At 39.7% G+C, this 18,872-nt stretch overlaps 1 protein-coding gene across 1 annotated transcript in view; it reads left to right on the forward strand.

The window, feature by feature from the left end:
* sorcs3b (sortilin related VPS10 domain containing receptor 3b) overlaps positions 1 to 18,872 on the forward strand; it is a gene marked incomplete at both ends in the record, with an annotated part of 67,227 nt that overhangs the window by 29,510 nt on the left and 18,845 nt on the right. The window contains 12 exons of the mRNA XM_083897418.1: positions 2,625 to 2,724; positions 2,893 to 3,051; positions 4,784 to 4,857; positions 6,622 to 6,686; positions 7,949 to 8,067; positions 11,655 to 11,744; positions 11,865 to 12,044; positions 15,660 to 15,806; positions 16,755 to 16,857; positions 17,752 to 17,828; positions 17,920 to 18,011; positions 18,755 to 18,862. Coding sequence (XP_083753544.1) covers positions 2,625 to 2,724; positions 2,893 to 3,051; positions 4,784 to 4,857; positions 6,622 to 6,686; positions 7,949 to 8,067; positions 11,655 to 11,744; positions 11,865 to 12,044; positions 15,660 to 15,806; positions 16,755 to 16,857; positions 17,752 to 17,828; positions 17,920 to 18,011; positions 18,755 to 18,862 — 1,314 coding nt within the window. The remainder of the gene's footprint in view (positions 1 to 2,624; positions 2,725 to 2,892; positions 3,052 to 4,783; positions 4,858 to 6,621; positions 6,687 to 7,948; positions 8,068 to 11,654; positions 11,745 to 11,864; positions 12,045 to 15,659; positions 15,807 to 16,754; positions 16,858 to 17,751; positions 17,829 to 17,919; positions 18,012 to 18,754; positions 18,863 to 18,872) is intronic.

The following is an 18,872-nucleotide window of genomic DNA, read 5'->3' on the forward strand; positions in this document are numbered from 1 at the left end:
ATGTCTGTCAGTGTTTGTACAGAGTAATAATAATGCAAATGCTCTGGGATCAAACCACCTGTTTAACAAACATGAAAAAGAAGCCACATTTCCACTATTTAAAAAAAAATCCTAATTTTTGCATTGAATTTAGTTGAGCATCTGTGTCAGTCAAGGTTTTTTTTTGTTTTTTTTACAGTTTTATTTTAATTTTGTACATCAAATCATATTTTTAAACGTGGAGGTGCTGGTTGTGTGGGGGGGGATCGGTACTGTCACCTCACGCTGTCACGATGATTCCAGATCTCAGTGTGGAGTTAGTTCTGCTAATGTACGTGTGGGTTCTCTCCAGGTTTCGTTTGGCTTCCTCCCACATTTCAAATTAGTTTAAATGGAGACTCTTGAACTCTTTTAGGTGTGAATGTGAACATGATTGGCTGTTTTTTTTTTTCTCTGAAAATCTGCTGTTCTGTCTTCAGCTGGGCTCTCAAACTCATATAACCTGCACGCCAGTGAGTTTCTAAGTCTGGCCAGTAGGAAGGTTTCACAGAATTTCAAAGTTTTAAACTGTGTTGATATTGACTGATTATGATGCAAAATGAATATATTACTTAAAAAAACAAAACATACAAGAATAACTAAGTTATAACTTGATATTAAGTGGTGGGCCGCATAGGCCCTTGAGCCACAATGACCTCTGGTCTACAGTACTGTATGTCCTGCCTCTCACTCATGATCAACTGGGCTTGGCTCCAGTTCTCCTCGTGACCCTTGTCGTGGATGAATGAACGAGTGAATGAAATGAAGTTGTGATACATTTATCAAAAACACAACAACAGTATTTCTCTTCGAACATTCAAATAAATGAGCATACATTTGCTCTTGTCGCGATTTGTATTCTATAAATTGGGTCACAATAGTTAATCATCTTTAAAAAGTGGGTCCTCATATGAGAAGTTTGGAAAACACAACGAATGAATGAATGAATGAGTGAATGGATGAGTGCCTAAACTGCTCTGTTTTTATGGGATGCCATCTGTCCCACTTTCCATCTTAATGCTTTATAATATCTAGGTTTCAGCACAGAGCGAGAGGGAGAGAGGGAGTAAGACTGTCACCTCGCAGGTGCTGTGTAATTTCTTAGCGGTGTTGCATTGATTAAAAATACTGAAGATAATTAGTTTAACTGTCTAGGATTTCTGGTGAGACTATAGCGAGGATGGCTGCGCATGTTTATTGTTTATGCGGCGTTATTGATTGAGCACGTCACGACCAGCACACCGTGCACAAATATGTAGATCAGTGGAGTGGAACAACACAGACACGGACAGATTTGACTGTATTTTTATCACGATTATTTGTGTTTTATATTCCATAACACTTTGGTCAACCTTGGCTTTTCCATTATACATTTGTAGCTCTTACTTGGCTCGACTACTCAGTACCTGGTGCTTTTTTTCAGTACGTGCTCTGACGAGGTCATGACGAGTCATGAGCTTGACGTCCGGCACAAGAATCAAACCGGAAAATGCCAAACTGTAGATCAGTTAAAAAGCCTTAAAAATCCCTGAAAACATGCGCTAATAATCTACAACAGGGTCAATAAGCTCTCCTGAAGCCTTTTAGTATTTACGACCCATTTATTTGAATCAGGTGTGTTGGTGCAGGGAAACTAAAGGGATCTAAAACATGCAGGACAGTGGCTCCCCGGGACCAGGAGTGAGAAACCTCTGAGCTACAGCATTTAGCAAAGGAAATATCTAAAAACTCAACATTTAACAGAGGTGTATTTAGCGAAAGCCGGCGATCATGAACGAATCACAACAGTAGTATTTTCAAGTCTGTGCTTGTAATTAACTGATTCTAATGATTCAGTTACACCGAAAACAACTGCTTCGGCCATCACTAGTTTGTGTCACGCAACTGTGCTACGAAGACGCCGCCCACGTTTGAGGGGGTACAACGTCGTGATACACTCTTAGAAATAAGTGTTCCAAAATTGTCCTTCTACAAGGGCTGAGGTTCTACCTGGAACCATTTGCTTCTGAAAAACCCTTTCCCAAAGAAAGGGATTTTCAAGAGTTCTTTGTAACACTAATGGTTCCAATAAGAACCATTTTGATCCAGAGAACCCTTTGAAACCCCTTTGCTGAATAAAGGGTTTTAAAATGGTTCTTGGTGGAACTCTCCAAAAAGGTTCTACCTGGAGCCAAATAGGGTTCTCCTATGAGGACAAAAAGAAGAACCTAATATGGTTCTACTTTTATTTCTAAGAGTGTACCACAAGTGCTACAGCTATTGTGTCACTGTATCATGGAAAATGGTGAACAATAGTGTGGCACATTTCTTGTATTTTTTGCATCAAACAAAAGTGCAACACAAACAAACACAACACATTACAATGAAGCAGCTTTTTTCCAGTTGACCCCCTCCTCACAGCCTGCACGAATGGTAGAAAATCAATCTAAGCACATATGGTATACTTTGCAGATGCAGCCATGTATAGGATAACTGATTTGCAGTTAATGGACTAAAACATGCTAAACCGGTAGAGTGGTTTAAAATCTGTTCCGCGCAGGTTTCTGCTCTTTGATGGATTTGTCTTTTTAATCAAACAGACTTATTTTTTCGTTTTCTCCCACCAGATCCACTGATTATGGAAGCACCTACAACAAACTCAACGACAGAGTGGGTTCAAGGACAGTGTTGAGTTACCTGTACGTCTGCCCAACCAACAAACAGAAGGTCAGCAGTTTCTTTTTTTTTACATTTCCTCCACATGCTTCATCTCTCCGTCTTATTTCTTAAAAGCTTAACGTTGACATCAAATTAATGTCAAACGACTCTCTTTCTCTTTCTCCATCGTCTCATCCCGGGCGACATCCCTGGACCGCGTGGCCTGCTGTACTTTAGATAATGATGCTGAGTGACCCGGAGGTAGAGAGCGCTGTGCTCATCAGCTCAGATGAAGGAGCGAGCTTTGAGAAATACCCCGTCAACTTCAACATCCTGAGCCTGCTCTTCCACCCGACGCAGGAGAACTGGATACTGGGTTACAGTCACGACAGCAAGGTAAACACCCAAGATGTTTATGTTACTAATGAATGCTAATGTTATAAGAATACATATTGCAACAATCTCCGTCTCCTGTCACATGAGATTCTGCTTTAAAATGTAAAAACACACATTCTGGCTTCATGGTTTGTCCTTTTTGGGCTGTTGTAGAAACATGGCAGTGCAAAAAAGAGCAATGTATGTGTAAAAACTAGTGCTGGGCACGTTAGCAGCGGTTAACCAGTTAGCTCCATTAGCTGCGTTAGCTCCTTTAGCGCTGTTAGCGAGCCTACAGTCGAACTGGAGCGGTCTGTTTATTAATGTAAACACTTATTTGAAATACGTTCCACCCTTTACATTCAGTCTTTGTTGATTTATGCTGCTTTGTGACATGAGAGTCTGCTTTAAAATGTGAAACACACATTCTGGCTGCATGGTTTCTCCTTTTTGGGCTGTTGTAGAAACATGTCAGCACAAAAAAGAGCAAAGTATGTATAAAAACTAGTGCTGGGCACGTTAGCAGCAGTTAACCAGTTAGCTCCATTAGCTGCGTTAGCTCCTTTAGCGCCATTAGCGCGCCTACAGTCGAACTGGAGCGGTCTGTTTATTAATGTAAACACTTATTTGAAATACGTTCCACCCTTTACATTCAGTCTTTGTTTATTTATGCTACTTTGTGACATGAGAGTCTGCTTTAAAATGTGAAACACACATTCTGGCTGCATGGTTTCTCCTTTTTGGGCTGTTTAGCGAGCCTACAGTCAAACTGGAGCGGTGTGTTTATTAAACGAAAAGAGCAGCGCTACAAATAACTAGCGTACGTGTACTGCTTATGTGTGCCTCTGTTTTTAAAGTTTAGCGTTACTTTAGAGACTAATTTTAACAATCGGGAGTCACGTAAACATGACACGTGTCACACCCGTCTTTTTCCGGGTTAGTCGTCTTGGAAGCACGTCATGCGCTTGTGTGCGTTAACGTTGACGCCCATAACGTTATTCCGCTTATTCCAAGGCCAATTTATTTTCATTTTAAAGCAATAACATGACTTTAACAGGACTCGCTGCCAGTTTGAATTAAACTTTTTTTTAATCACTCATGCACAACAATAATCAACATTAACATTTTGACATCAGGTGCTGGTGTCTTTGCCTCTATGGGACGCGTGTCCAGTTTGTACAAAGACCTCAGTCTTTGTAAAACATCTCCCTGAGGTGCAGAGTTCCAGCCTTGCTCCTGCATGTCAAGGGGAGAGCATAATTAGAAACAAGGCCCAGCCGTGTGTCAATCAGCTCACCTGAAACTGCTCTCAGGAGTCGTCTGCCACGCCCTCCCTCTTCCTCCCCCCCTGCTGCCTGACTGCCAGCCACGCCCACTTCCATGTCTACGTGTCTATCTATAGATGCAGGGAACGCCTGTGTGGTAATTGCATAACTGTCGCGGTCGCTTGACGGGCTTCAAATGTGGCAGGTGACTTCTAAAGGTCAGCAGTGTGCACAGTGCAGTGGCGACAGTGATGTTGGTTAGATGTTGGTTTCCTACTTTTAAAAACATGAAACACACAATGTGGTGAGTTCTGTTCCTGCTGCTGTAGACGCAAAGCAATACGTTTGAATCGAGTACATATAAAAGACTGTGATTATACACTAAATACAAACATACTTCAAAGTTTGTATGTTAGGTTCCTTCCAATAAACTTTAATGAAATGAGTGCTAAAAAAACTGGGACTTTTTCTTCTTCTCTATCTTGCAGCTGTACAGTTCTATGGACTTTGGAAGGAAGTGGCAGCTCGTCCACGACAACGTGATGCCAGGCCGATTCTACTGGTACGATTATGTTCGAAAATGTATTTTTGTACTTTTCCCCCCTTCGTACGGTGATTAAATTTTTTTTTTTCCCGATTTGCATAATGATAGTGTTCGTGACCCGCTGCAGTTTGGAGGATCCGGCGACCTCCTGTCAAAAAATCCGATCTCCTCATCCATGTCACGTCAACTTGAAGGAATATTGTGCGTCTTTTTTTTTTTTTTTCTCCACAGCACCGCCGTGACACGCTGTTTTTGTTTCCGCTGTCATTTAGTAATCTCGACCGCTCGGGCACAATGCAGTGAATATTGATGTGAGCCTGTTTATCCCTCTTTGCCAGAGCATGTGTCAAACCCTTGTGTGTTTTTTTAGCTGGTGATGAAAGGACATCGGTTGGAGGACATCTTGTCCACACGCATGAATAGGGAGACATTTGAAAAATAAGATGGGTGCGGCAGATATATAAGCGACAAGAGGAAACAAGGATACATTGTTTGTGCTCCTGAAAACAATTCCTTCACGCATATTACTTCAAATTGTTTTTTTCTCAAAATGGTGTTGCAGCCACATAATAATAGCACACATTTTGCTTTAGTGCATATTTATGGGAATAGTTCGTGTTCCTCCAACTCCTTTGTTGTTTCCTCTATTAACGCTTTTTTGAGATGATGTGCCGCTATAGAGCTGCAGATCCTTTACTGACTCATTTACAAGAAAATAAAACCCTCTTCTCCAGTAATGACGTCCATTTAGCAGCCCATTCGACGGTGTGATATGTCGCACTCTCACAGGCACCGTGTGAGGGTCATGTTTGTGAACCAAGAGCACATGGTATTTACATGGTTACAGACATGTGTCACAATGTGACAGCGTTTTAACCACTTGTGGCTCTTAGGGTGCTTTCACACCTACAGCATTTGGTGCGCACCAAACGTGTTGGTTCTGTTCGTTTGCGTAGGTGTGAATGTAATCTCGGTACTTTAGTGCACACCAAATCAACCGATCTGCCTGAAGGTGTGAAAGCAACCAAACCAAATGGGATGAAACGGTATAGTTTAATGCATTATGGGTATGAGATGAGATAAGATATACGGGAATTTCCACTGGGCGTCGAAAGGTGCCATATCAATAAAATGTACTCACTTACTTAATTTAAAATAAGGACACTAAGATGATCCAATTTCTTAGATGCTTGAACAACAAAATGTGGCTTCTTCCTGTTGAAATTGGCTGATTCCTGTCAAAACAAACACTTTCCGGGGGCAAATCGTGAGAGGTTCAGCAAGATGAAACGTCCTCAAGCCGAGGTCCAGAAGTTGATAATGTCAAACAGGTCTTGCTGGTTAAGTCTAAAACACCGTGTATTTAAATATGTGCATCATCAATCGATGTAGTCGACAAGAAATTTGAATCAAATAAGCCACCATCATGCGGTATATTGGTCATCAGTCGCATCGATTTCAGAGGATCAGCGTTGGTAATAGAAAAGCCAATATTGATCGACCTCTAACTCAAATACTTGAGAACTCTGTCCTTTTACAAATGTTGACATGTCGCTTAAAGCTAAGGGATTTGGGTAAAATACATTTTGTGCCTCTGTATTTGTATTTGCCGTATTATTACATGTACATGTACATTACCACATCAGACGATATATACAAACGCAACGTTCCCCACGGTTGGCAGAAAAGAAAGACCAGGATGACTCATCTTCTCATTCCCTTTGTCCTTCTCTTCCAACTCTCTCTCCCTTCCCGCTCGTCTCTCTATATCTTCTTCTAAAGGGCGGTGATGGGGCTGGACAAAGAATCAGATGTGGTCCACATAGAGACGCGCATCGCGAAAGGCCGTGAGTGCAGCGCTGCAAGTCCGCCACAGTGGCGAGACCCTCCGGACCCCTTTGTCTCTCATTTACAGCGAGGTCACTGGGAAGATGAGACTTGTTCTGCTGAATCAGATTGGTCCCTGCAGCCCAGTAAAGCAGAATAGGTGTTTCCTGACAAAAACGAAGAGTTTTAGCGAGCTGATGGATGTTTTCTCCGCCTTAATCTATCCCCGGTGTCTCGTACTCAAACCCCAGCTCTCCACTTATAAACATCGTGCTTCTGTCACAATTATAGAGGGTTTTTTTCTTTCCCGCTTTCGGAAAAAAGATACTAATATTCCTCTTGTGGTGAGAAAATATCAATATCAGTCACTCTTTTTTATTAGTGAGTGGTGTAAAAGCTTAAACCACTGGATCAATTAATTGATTATGAATCAATAATAGCATTTACTTTCCTAATCAGTTAATTGGGTCGCAGTAGATTTCTGTTTTATGTGCTTCACTATCAAATTAACTGAATATCTATCATCATTTGCGGAGGTTTTGGGAAACAACAATCAACAATCCATTTTTTAATGATTAAACAACTAATTGTTTAGTTGGGAATAGAATGAACAGATTAATCAGCGATGGAGTTGAGGTTAATTGTGGCCCTAGACTTGAATCATTGCTCATTTGAATCGCAGAACGCCTACTCACTCCCATTGCAAGCTATTTTGATGATCTCTTAATTAATTTCCACTATTCTCTTATTTTAATAAAAAAAAAAAAAACACGCTCTGCGATTTCACCTTTTCATGCGAGGAAACCTTTTTTATTATGAATCCAAGACAAGTAAAATCATCTAATGTGTTCAGAAAATAATCAACAGATGAATTAATGATGGCAACTAATCATTAGTCGCAGTTAATTTGCATTGAAAGGAGGTCAGTGGCTTAAAAGCCACAGCTGAACCGCAAATTATCGGAATATTAAACGTCTGACAGCGAGTGCATTAAAAAAAAAAACGCACTGGTCAGTCACAAACTGAGAACATTATACTACCTTTTAACACATAATACAAAATAATCATTGGCATTTTTAGAGTTTGCTCCGCATTCTTACCTCAACGTTGTTTCAGTAACAGTAAACTCAGAGTTTAATTATCATAAACATGCCGTATATTTGCTTCAGTGCATCCAAAAACACAATCCTGACATGGTTTTTTCTAGTGTTGGTGTTGGTTCTAATTGACTTTTTTTTTTGATTGATTTCCTTTTTCCCCGTCGTCTTCTTCTTCTTCACAGGAGCTCAGTATGTGAAGTGCAGAGCCCAGCGATGCACAGAAGGCAACCGACAGCACCTCTTCCCTGGAGATGTGGACACCAACTCGCTGGTGGTGCAGGATGAATACGTCTTCACACAGGTTTGCCTATAGTGACAGATTACTTTTTTCTAAATTAAAGAGGAGGGGGGGGGGGGGAACCGTTTTCTTCATCTTTTTCTGTGTCTGTGAACTTTCTTCTAAGGAAGATGAAGGTTTGTTTTATTTGTGTTTTCCGTCTCTTTGTGCGTCCAATTTACGCTTTTCCATCAAAACCTACATAATGGGTTTCTCGGAACACACCTGTTCCCCCACTGGCTCAGTGTGTGTGTGTGTGTGTGTGTGTGTTTTGATTATGTGTCATCTCGTCCATGTCAAGGCACATGTGTGAGTTTGGAGAGAGGGAAAAAAAAGAAAAAGTAAGAAAGCATTTGCTTATACAGAGCGCGTGCACGCATGTGTCAAAGCAGCTGTGAATATGCCGGTTTGTGCCCTTATTATCGTTCACTCTGACTTTGACTCCAATTAGACAGCGGCAGTCAGGGTCATTATCAGAAATTCAATTTTCAGACGCCCTCAACTGTCATTGATTTCCATCCGCGGCTAAGTAATTTTCTCCTTCTTTGTCAGCCGCGATGCACCCGCGAGAAGAAAAATGCGAGGAGAAAAAAGATTTTTTTTTAAGTTTTTGGAGTAAATACTGTTATTGACTTCAAACACAGAGTGTGTGTTGTAAATAACACTCTCCCCCACTCTCTCACACACACCAAACATGTTTACTGTTGAGTTATCTCCCGATTTAATCTTCTGATATGATATAATGTTGATGTGGTGTAAAGTTTCTGCACACTTAATCCACAAACTTTGACTGGAACGGCTGCAATATCAGAATGGAACAAATAACGCCGTAGATAGAGTGGATCACAGCGGGATTCAGAAACGCTGATTCGATAAAAAAAAAAAAAAAGAAAGAACAGGGTGGCCTTCATTGCATTTAGCTGAGACGAGACTGACGCGGACGGCACACACATGGAGAGAGTGTCTGCGTTTGGCACAGATGACTTTCTTGTGACTTTCATTGCTCGGGGCAGTTGGATTTAACTTGACAAAGAGTAATGAGGTTATCGATCGGGGCTACAACGAAATAAGCAGTCTTCAACACCTCCAAAGTCTCCTGGGAGAGAAGGAACAGCCAAGTGCAACATCCTCAAAAATGGTGGCCTGGGAAAATGCAGCTCATTGATTTTCAATAGATTATTCCATTAGGGCCCTAATGTAGTGTGTTGGGGGACAAACACCATCCTTCTACTTGATTACAAAATAAGCAATCAAGTAGCGTTGGCCCTGCCTGTAAGTTGATGGAAAAGTGGTAGTGCATTAAGATCTCCAAGCCGCTCTGTAGATAAAGCAAACGCAATCTTCAGCGCCTCTAAGCTTCAGACTAATTGAGATGATGATAATTATTTCTGTTGTGCTTGTGCAATTTCACTCCTCCGCTCCCCTCCGTCGTGGAAAACAGACTATAATATTTCGCACAAAGGTTTTATCCAGTCAGTCGTGAATCAAAACGGCTTCTTCAGAGAAATGTTAAAGCAACGTAATGATGGATTTCAACCTTCAAAAATAATGTCTCTAAGATCATTTTTGATCTACAGGTCTGCATCGCCTGTGATTGGCAGCATGGATGTTCTGGTTATGTGTCGGGCACCATGGTGCCATGAGAATAACCATAAGAATTCTACTTTACAGCATATATCACAGTCGCAAGCTACGTAAACAAGCACTATCAGTCTTTTGTTGTTTTTTTCTGGGTTCTTTAACTAACTGCTTTTGTCCATTTTTCCAAAATAACTTCCAATATCTGGCAGTTACTAACAATCTACTGCGTGTTAGAATACCGTTTTAACAATTTAAAAGTGAAGAAAAACAAAAAGATTTATTGAGAATAAGACTGAGATATGTAACATATTTACAAATTAAAAACATTTTTTAAAAAATGACCGTAATAACCACAGGTTGTGCAACTTCTCAGCTTTCAGAAACCAAAATCAAACCGTGGATTAACTGCAGTAATGCAAAGTGCGCTTGTGCCAACGTGTGGTTAACGATACGCTTCGTGTCAAAAAGGTTAAAACAGGGGCCTAAAACTCAAAATGCCCTGATGGTCAGTGAACTTCTAGTCTGGCCAGTGGGAAAAAAAAAGTCCAACAGTTTGAGACAAATTAACTGTTTATATTGCACACTCTTTCAAAGTAAAAGTGTTTTGTTTTGATAGATGGTTCAAAATGAACAAATCTAAAACATATTAATGATGCAAAATGAATCTGTAGATCACAAAAAACAGACACACAATATCATTCACTGTTGGTCAGTTTGAGTCAGTATAGGGCTGCAGGACATTTTTCCCCATTCAATTCCATTGTGGCAAGGATTTTGAGAATTCTCTGTCAGCCAATCAACAGTTGTCTTGTTTCAGACTCGTATCCTTGAAAACTTTTTAACAAATGAAATGCAAATACGTATACAACCAAACAATGGCACAAAGCAACATGCAATTTTTGGCGTTTTGACCGTCAAAACACGGCAACGTGAACGTAGCTTAGCTGTCCAGCACTTAAACGGTGAAGTTAGACACACATAAATGCCATTGATTGGTACGACATTTTTCAATATAGTCTGTTTAACAGCCGAGAAGAGATGCAAGGCAATTTGTGTTTCTTTTTTTTTGTGTTTTTTTACAAATCCTGCCTCGAGCTACAGATTGAAATGAGCTAATAGCTAAATCTGGTACTTTGTTCTTTTTCTTCTTTCTTTTACTGAGATGTATGTTTTTTTGTCCTCTCTCCCGTTCAATAAACTATCGAGCCACAGTCTTTTGTTTAACTAATATATGTTTTTTTACGTGTTTTTTGTGTTTACGGTCGTCTTCCATCAGGAGTCAAAAACTGAAATGTACAAATAATAATCATCAAAAAAGTTGTTTGCCGAAGAGACACTTAAATATGTAGGTGGTTTCTATCCGGCGACGCGGTGTCTTTGACGTTTGTTGCACATGACCGGCCAATAACGCGGGGTTCACTCCTATAAATATACAGGTGTACGCGTTGACAGAACAGCTTCCGCCTGGAACGCTCACGGTAACTGGGGTTTGTTCACGACTCCGTCTGAGATTGTATTTTCCACGGCGAGTGCATCTGCATATAGAGTCGATCATGAAAAAGAAAAAAAAAAAAAAAACATGTTTATGTTTTATCAGGCGAGTGTCATCAGACGTCTCGTATCTGTCTCGCTGTCGCTTCTAAATCCAGGCTTAGGACAAAAGTTGGTTCAGACGGCGCTGAAACTCAACAAAGACAAAACGGAGGTCGACGCTGTAAATAATCCGTTTAAAATCCCATTTGTCCCAAACCTTTGGCCACAAATGAGGGGTAATAATCACATGGAAATTGCATTCAGATTGTCTCCTTTGTTTTTCTTTATTGACGTATTTATTTCCCCGTCTTTGAGACTTTTTGATTTTATCCCACAGGTTTTTCGTGTGATGTCTTTGTTGTTGTTGTTGTTGTTGTTGTTTTCCTTCTTTGCACATTGCATGTCCAGTGTCTTGTATGCTAATGCTACAAAAAGCCCTGTTTTTCCCAACGGGGACAATCTGTCCGTATCTGTGTGTCTGTCTTCTGCTGCAAAAGGTAACCAAGTCAGGACGACCCAGCTACTTCGTCTCCTACATGAGAGAGTCCTTCAGGCAGATGCAGTTGCCTAAATACTGTCTACCCAAGGTAAGACGCAGCATGATGAAGCATTCATTTTTGTTTTCAAGGTTTTTAGTCATACGGGTGCTTAATTTTAGTTCACCTCATGTTGTCTCTGCGTCTCTGTCTCTCACCCACGCCCTCCAGGACATGCACATCATCAGCACAGATGAGAAGCAGGTTTTTGCTGCAGTCCAGGAATGGAATCAGAACAACACTTACAGCCTGTATATCTCAGACTCCCCGGGGGTCTACTTCACCCTCTCATTAGAGAATCTCAGAACCAGCAGAGGGCCCGCCGGTAACCTCCTGGTCGACTTTTACAAGGCAAGTAGTTCGTCTTTTTCATGCAGTGCTGCTGCTGCTGCCACAGTGCCACCAATTCCCCCTGCACTGTAGACAAAAAAAGAAAAGTAAGACGTAATTTACTTTAAAAAACGCTATGGTTGTAATGAAAGTGGTGGTTATTTTTATAATCCGTGAATCCATTAATTAGTTTGACTGTAAAATATTCCGTAAAAGCAACGTGAACGATATAGTTTTCATCGTGGGCTGTAGCTAACGATTATATTCATAATTGATTATTGTTCACTGGTCCTTAACCATTTAAAAACGTTAAGGCTTTTTTTTCCTGTTGCTTAATTTAACTTTCAAAGGGCTAGAACATGTCCTGTGAGTAAGTGCCCACTTTCACTATCTAGCAGTTATTTACCATTTACAGCATGTTAAAAGAAGTGTTTAAAATTAAGAAAATTGTACATAAACAACAGATTTTGCATGTTAATTTTTAAAGGTGATCACAGTATAGAACATATACATTACAATATTATTGTTTTGAGTCAATGTGCAAAAACAACTGTGCAAGTACTTGCACAGTTGCAATTTAAAGTAATTGCACTAGTGCAATTACTTTAAATTGCAACTTCTCAGCTTTCAGAAACTGCTGCACAAACCGTTGCAAACTGTTGCAAAATCATGCTAATGCAGAGTGCGCTTGGTGTTCAAGGTTTTTGTTTTTTTTCAAAATGATTCAGTTTTAATGATTTTCTTTGTTTATGGAGCAACAAAACTAGATAATATTCACATTTAGGACACTGAAAAATCTCATTAATTAACAACACCTTGTATTAATTCAGTAAATAATCAATTAACATTAGTTTCGTTCAGCATTTTTAAATTGCTCACTTTGTCAGACCGAGGATAAGTGTTTTAAAATCAAATTTAAAGACTTCACTGTGCTTGGGTATAAATGTGATTGAGCACTTCCTATTTATTCAAATGTAAGTTTCCTCATATTGTATTTTGGAGGGGAAATATCACTCTGTGCACACTCTGATCATCTTCAACATTGCGTTGTTTCCCCCCCTCGTGTATAAAGCGTTTAATGAGATAATAATATGTATAAATATGAATCATTTGATTCATTGTTTTAAAACCACCCTTGGGGTGATTTTAAAATGGCATCGATAACCTAAATGTTCTGCCATCTTATTGTATCAACAGTAATGACGTGAAACAAATAAATAAACACAAACAATAACAACACTTTCATTTAATTTTCTTTAATTAATAAATTAATAATTACGTAGGTTCATTTAAGGGGAACTGCACAGCGATAACCCAGTGCAGTGCTTTAAAGCATTTATAGCAGCTGCTCATTTTCCTAAGGCTTTTCACATGACTTCATTTCATTTAATAATTTAATCCTACATTTACTGATTTGTAAAGTCTTAACGAAGTAAATATGTTGGATTGTTACCTCAATACTTAGATATCATTTCAGGAAACATTGATGAAATGAGGAGAATTAACCAAAAAAATAAATGCTGTGTCTAAAAGTCATTGAAAAACTGGATCTGCACCATGATTAAATAAATATATCCACCAAGTGTGGTCCAAATTGGATTATTACTTTTTAATTGAATCCACCTGACAATTCACAAAGACAAAGTGACAAAAGTGATTAGGTGAAAACATAATCAATTTAGCAGAGCTTACCATAAAATAAAGTAGTAATTAAATAAAAGTAAGAATTTATAAAAAATGACAAAATTGCTGTCTGAGAGTCATAAAAATGACAGAATTTGCTCTTTTAAACGGATCTGCAATATAATTGAATGGGTAATTTCCTGGCACCTGTTGATTCTGTACTTATTTATCGGTACTATACAAATGCATAGGTTAGAACATGACAAAGGAAAGAATTCTTTAAATGACCATGTGCAAAATCTCTACAGAATTTGCCTTTTTCTTTTTTACTGGATCTGCACCAAAACGTAATGTTTTCTTTTCTGGTTCATTCCCCATTCATCCACTAACTCACAAACACATGAGTTAGCATTAAAATAAATATATCACTAATGAAATAAAGCAAATCATTTCTAAAGTTACTGTACAAATTCCCATGTCTTACAATAGACTTTTCCAAATGTGTTCTTTTTTTCAAGTTTAATGGCGTCTTCTCTGCTTTGTGCTCTATTTCTTCAAGTGTGGTCCCAGTTGGTTTACTTAATTCTACTGACAAATTACCAGACAAAGATACAAATTCTTAGGCGAAAGCAGAGCCTCTTTAGTCGAGCTAACTATAGAACATGTTACAAAATGAAATAAAACTAAGAATATACGAAATTACTGTGAAAATCCCTGCCTAAAAGTCCACATTTAATGGGTTTTCTTTCTTAGTTCATGCCCTTTCTCTTCACTCAGTGTGTTCCCAAATGGTTCAGTAGTTTTGTTGTTGTTGTTTTTTTTTAACTTAATCCTACTGTAAAATTACCAAACAAGTATGCATGGGTGAAAAACAGAACCTCCTCAACAGAGCTGAATTTAACATATATCACTTATCAAATAAAGCTAATTATTTCAAAGAATTAGGGCCAATTCCAATTTCTATCTTAACCCTCAATCTTAACCCTCAAGCTCAACCCTTAATCTTAACTGGCTCTCAAAACCAAGTGTTGAGGGTTATTTTGTCACTTAGAAATGGGACACCCCTTAAATGCAGATACGTCTTCAGACTGTAGGGGGCAGAATAACGCGAAAAGCTGCGTCCAGTCTGTCAACTCCAAAAAAGAAGAAGAAGAAGAACACATTTACGCCACGATTATTTATTAAGATCCGTTTGTCAGTCAAGTTATTAGGTTGTCAGTTAGTTATAAGATGATACTCATACAAATACCACAACCACGGACATATTCAGCTGACAGTTACCACACACCACGGCTTATTGAAAAGTAAACCATAGCAAACGATCGCTTGTCCGCACCGGCCGGCTATTGACAAAAGTAAAAATAAAAATAAATGTTACACAACAATTACGTCAGTAATCCATAATATGGGCCTAAACTAATAAATAAAACAATGGTTTGCATAATTTTTATATCTCTATCAACAAAGAAAATACTTAATTTGTAGCGTACTCGTTTCGCTGCTTTCGGCGCCTTCTTTGTTCTGTCAAAACATGCAATGCATTCTGGGTAGCCCTTGCTCCCAAGGGTGGTCTCGGAAAATCTCAATATTGAGGGCGATACAGCCCTTAAACTTGCCCCTGAACTTAATTTTTCTGAGAATCGGGACAGCACTTGCACTAGAGGGAGCGCGCATTTTTGAGATTGAGGGTTAAGATTGAGGGTTAAGCAAGGAATTGAAATTCACCCTTACTTCGTCTTTGACTTGCACCAAAGTTTAATGACCTCTTCTCTGGTTTATGTTCCATTTCTCCACTAAGTGTGGTCCCAGTTGGTCCAGGACTTTTTCTCTCTTTTTTTTGACTTAATCCTACTGACAAATCACCAAACAAAGTAGCAAATGCCTGGCTGAGAACATAACCTCCTTGGCAGCACAGCGAAACTGTAAGACATATTGCTCCTAAAATAAGGCTAGGAGTTTTCTGAAGTTACTGTTCTATTTCTGTTTTTTTTTTTTTTTTTTTTTCCTTCACAGGTTGAGGGAATTAATGGCATGTATCTCGCCAACAAACTGCTGGATAATCGCATCAAGACTTTTATTACCTACAACAAGGGACAGACATGGGCCCTCCTGCCAGCTCCCGGCACCGACGTGGCTGGGAATAACCTGCACTGTGTTCTGGTGAGCTCCAGGCGAGAGTGACTAAATGCTCCTTTTCATGCGAAATGAAGCTTATGACAAACGTCGTTCATCAAATCTTTCAGACTCATCGGCCGCGCGCTGTGGATGTTGTGTTCTTTTTTTTTTTTTTTTTTTTGATTCACGACCACATTTGCTCAAGGCCAAGATCCGATCACCGTAATAGCCTCCTAAATAGCAGAGGAGATGCTTGGCTGGAATATTCTCGTTATTAGTATGAAGGCACAGAGTGTCATCATGTGCGGTTTCCAGGGGTCCAGACTTTCCATTAACCTTTGTGATTGAATTTACCTGTAGTCATACTGGACTAATGAGTGTTAGGTTACACCAAATTACATTAAGCAGGGCTGTGTTGTTACTTTAGCAGGTATGATCATCGCCCTAATCTAGTCGGCGTGTTCTTCAGAGACAGTTTGAAACAGTGTGGTTTGTTCCCGTTAAAAGCAGCTTAGTCTTCCACTGCAGTGTCACACAGGTGGCCATTACGCTCTCGTCTGCTTTCTGACTCCCTCTCCCCCTCCTCCCCCTCCAACCTCGCCTCTTTGAAAAGCCTTATTGATGTTTTTCAGCGTGCTTTACTCTGAGAGATGAGAGAAAATGATTTGAATCAATTTTGCCAGTTTTATCAGAGCATCTTGGGGAATTTTAATTAGGTGCCTTGTTTGCTTTAGGATGAAACAATTAAAATGCCCTCTGTGTCCTCGCAGCCTTTTTTTTTCTTCTTTCTTTGTCTCTCCCTTTTTTTTGGGGGGGGGGGCAGAGCAAATGAGAGGAATCTTTGTTTCATAAATGGACTGAAAATGTTAGCACTTTTCGCTCAATGGGGAGAGCACCGTGAAAGGCAGAGCTAATTATAATCGTGCCTGTTGAGATCTGTTTGATACACTTTGTCTCAACGCGCTCCTTCATTGGAATCTGTTGTGTTGACAGCCATTTTGTTCGCTGCATCTTCATCTGGAGATGTCGGAGAACCCTTACACCTCTGGGCCCATCACCAGCAAAAAGTCTGTACCGGGAATCATCGTGGCCACAGGTGAGGGTTCCTAAACTGTTTGCTTATCTGGTCAAAATTGTATTTTTCTTACTGTATTGTACAGTTGTGCTTGAAAGTCGATCACTTACTTTGACTATTTGTAATATATCACAAATATACAAAACAAATGCTTTATCCATGATTGCATTCATAAAAACAAGTCATTCTACTCTTGTGATGATAGTAACTTTATCAAAAGGATAAGCATATAGTTAATGCACGTCATGTGTGTTTGCAGAAGTGATGAAATGCACTCCTGTTGGCTCAACTCGCCTTGAAACCTGCATTATTTTCCCTAGCTGCCATGTGCTGGAGTCTCAAATATTATAAGATAGTAATACTGTTCAATATACAAGTAGCATTTTTGCTAGGAAGGTCCATCCCTAGTCAAACGCAAGGTTAGACATAGAGCCAAAAATGACACAGTACAAATAGCATTATCATTCATTTGTACGACCTTCGGTGTCATTCAAAAAGTTAGGAAGGTTTGTGATTGAAGTCATGTTATTTGGTGAGACTGGTAGATAAAACTTAAACTGTTTTCTGCATATATTAGTAGTAGATATTGTTGTTTTTTTTGTAAGACAGAGCCCAGGAGGAGCATATTTATTGGGAATAAAAGCGGGCCCAAGATTGACCCTTGAGGTACACCGCAGTTTGTAGAAGTGTGTGTTTTCTCAGTTGCTCTAGGTGAATTCAATGTAGTTGTGCAAACACAAAAACAAATCACAGCAATTACTTTCTGTTATGGAAATAGCCACAGTGAAAAATTATCTTACATTTTGGGTGCGATTATTAGCTCGAAAGTCATACATAGTGTTTGCACTCCTGTGGAGAGGTAAGAGATGCACACACATTGTTGGACAAATACATTCTTCACATTCATGTGCTCAGGAAATATCGGAACAGAGCTGTCCTCCACCAACCTTGGGATGTTCATAACAGCTGATGCAGGAAATAGCTGGAGACAGGTGAGAGCCATCTGCGTCTACACAAAGCATGTGTTTACCTTAATCGGAAGATTTGTTTGTCATATCCCCTTCCTTCCTCGCATCAATGTAGATATTTGACGAAGAGCACAACATTTGGTTTCTTGACAACGGCGGGGCTCTGCTGGCGGTCTTACAGGCAGCGACGCCGATCCGACACTTGTGGTAGGTGTAGCAACCCGGTAGCGTCGTAATAACCGTGACTAGGATCCCGTAAATGCCAGAGCCACTGTGGAAAATTAAAGGTGGGGTGAGATGATGTGGGTGCATGATTATACTTAATGTTTTGAAATGCTGATGGGCTAAGTTTGCATGATTATTGTATTGCCGCTGCAGCCTCGGAAAAAAAAAGTCAGAACCACCTCCAACAGAGTTAGAGTCTGTGAAAGCTTTGTTCTCTTGGTGGGATATGGTGGTTCGAGTGCTTTTATGTAAATGAGAGGCAGAGCAGGGTGGAAATATGAGACTGAGGATGCCCTTATAACTCCCTCATATTGGAGCAGCTTTGTAACACTACCTACTTTGATGTGCCTGCACACCACAGCCCTATCGAAAGTGATTAAGCTCGAGAAAGGGTGATTTGAAAAACCTTCAAATCTATGTGTAATGTTGCAGCCGGAGCCTCATTTCTGCTTTTTTTTTTTTGTTGTTATGTAAGCTTTAAAATTTCACTGGGGTCAAGGGAGATTTGCTCTTTTGTTGAGTCTTCTGTTCGATACCCTCAGGTGTTTCGTTTTTGTAAAAAGTTAAATGATGTGAAAATGACCCAAATGACCTGACATCTTTTATGTTTACCTCGTTTTACAGTGCTCTACTTGTGTGTTTGTGCTGTTTGATGTTGAATACTGCGCTCAGGGAAAAATATATTTGTACGGATATTAACAGCTGTTGTTTTCTTTAAAATACAGGATCAGTCTTGATGAAGGAAAGAAGTGGGACCGTCACAGTTTCTCTCTGGCACCTCTGTATGTGGACGGCGTTTTGATGGACCCAGAATCAGACAATCACATTATCACGTGAGCCGAA

This window comes from Microchirus variegatus, assembly GCF_963457635.1.
Source record: "Microchirus variegatus genome assembly, chromosome: 11".
Taxonomy (NCBI): Eukaryota; Metazoa; Chordata; class Actinopteri; order Pleuronectiformes; family Soleidae; genus Microchirus; species Microchirus variegatus.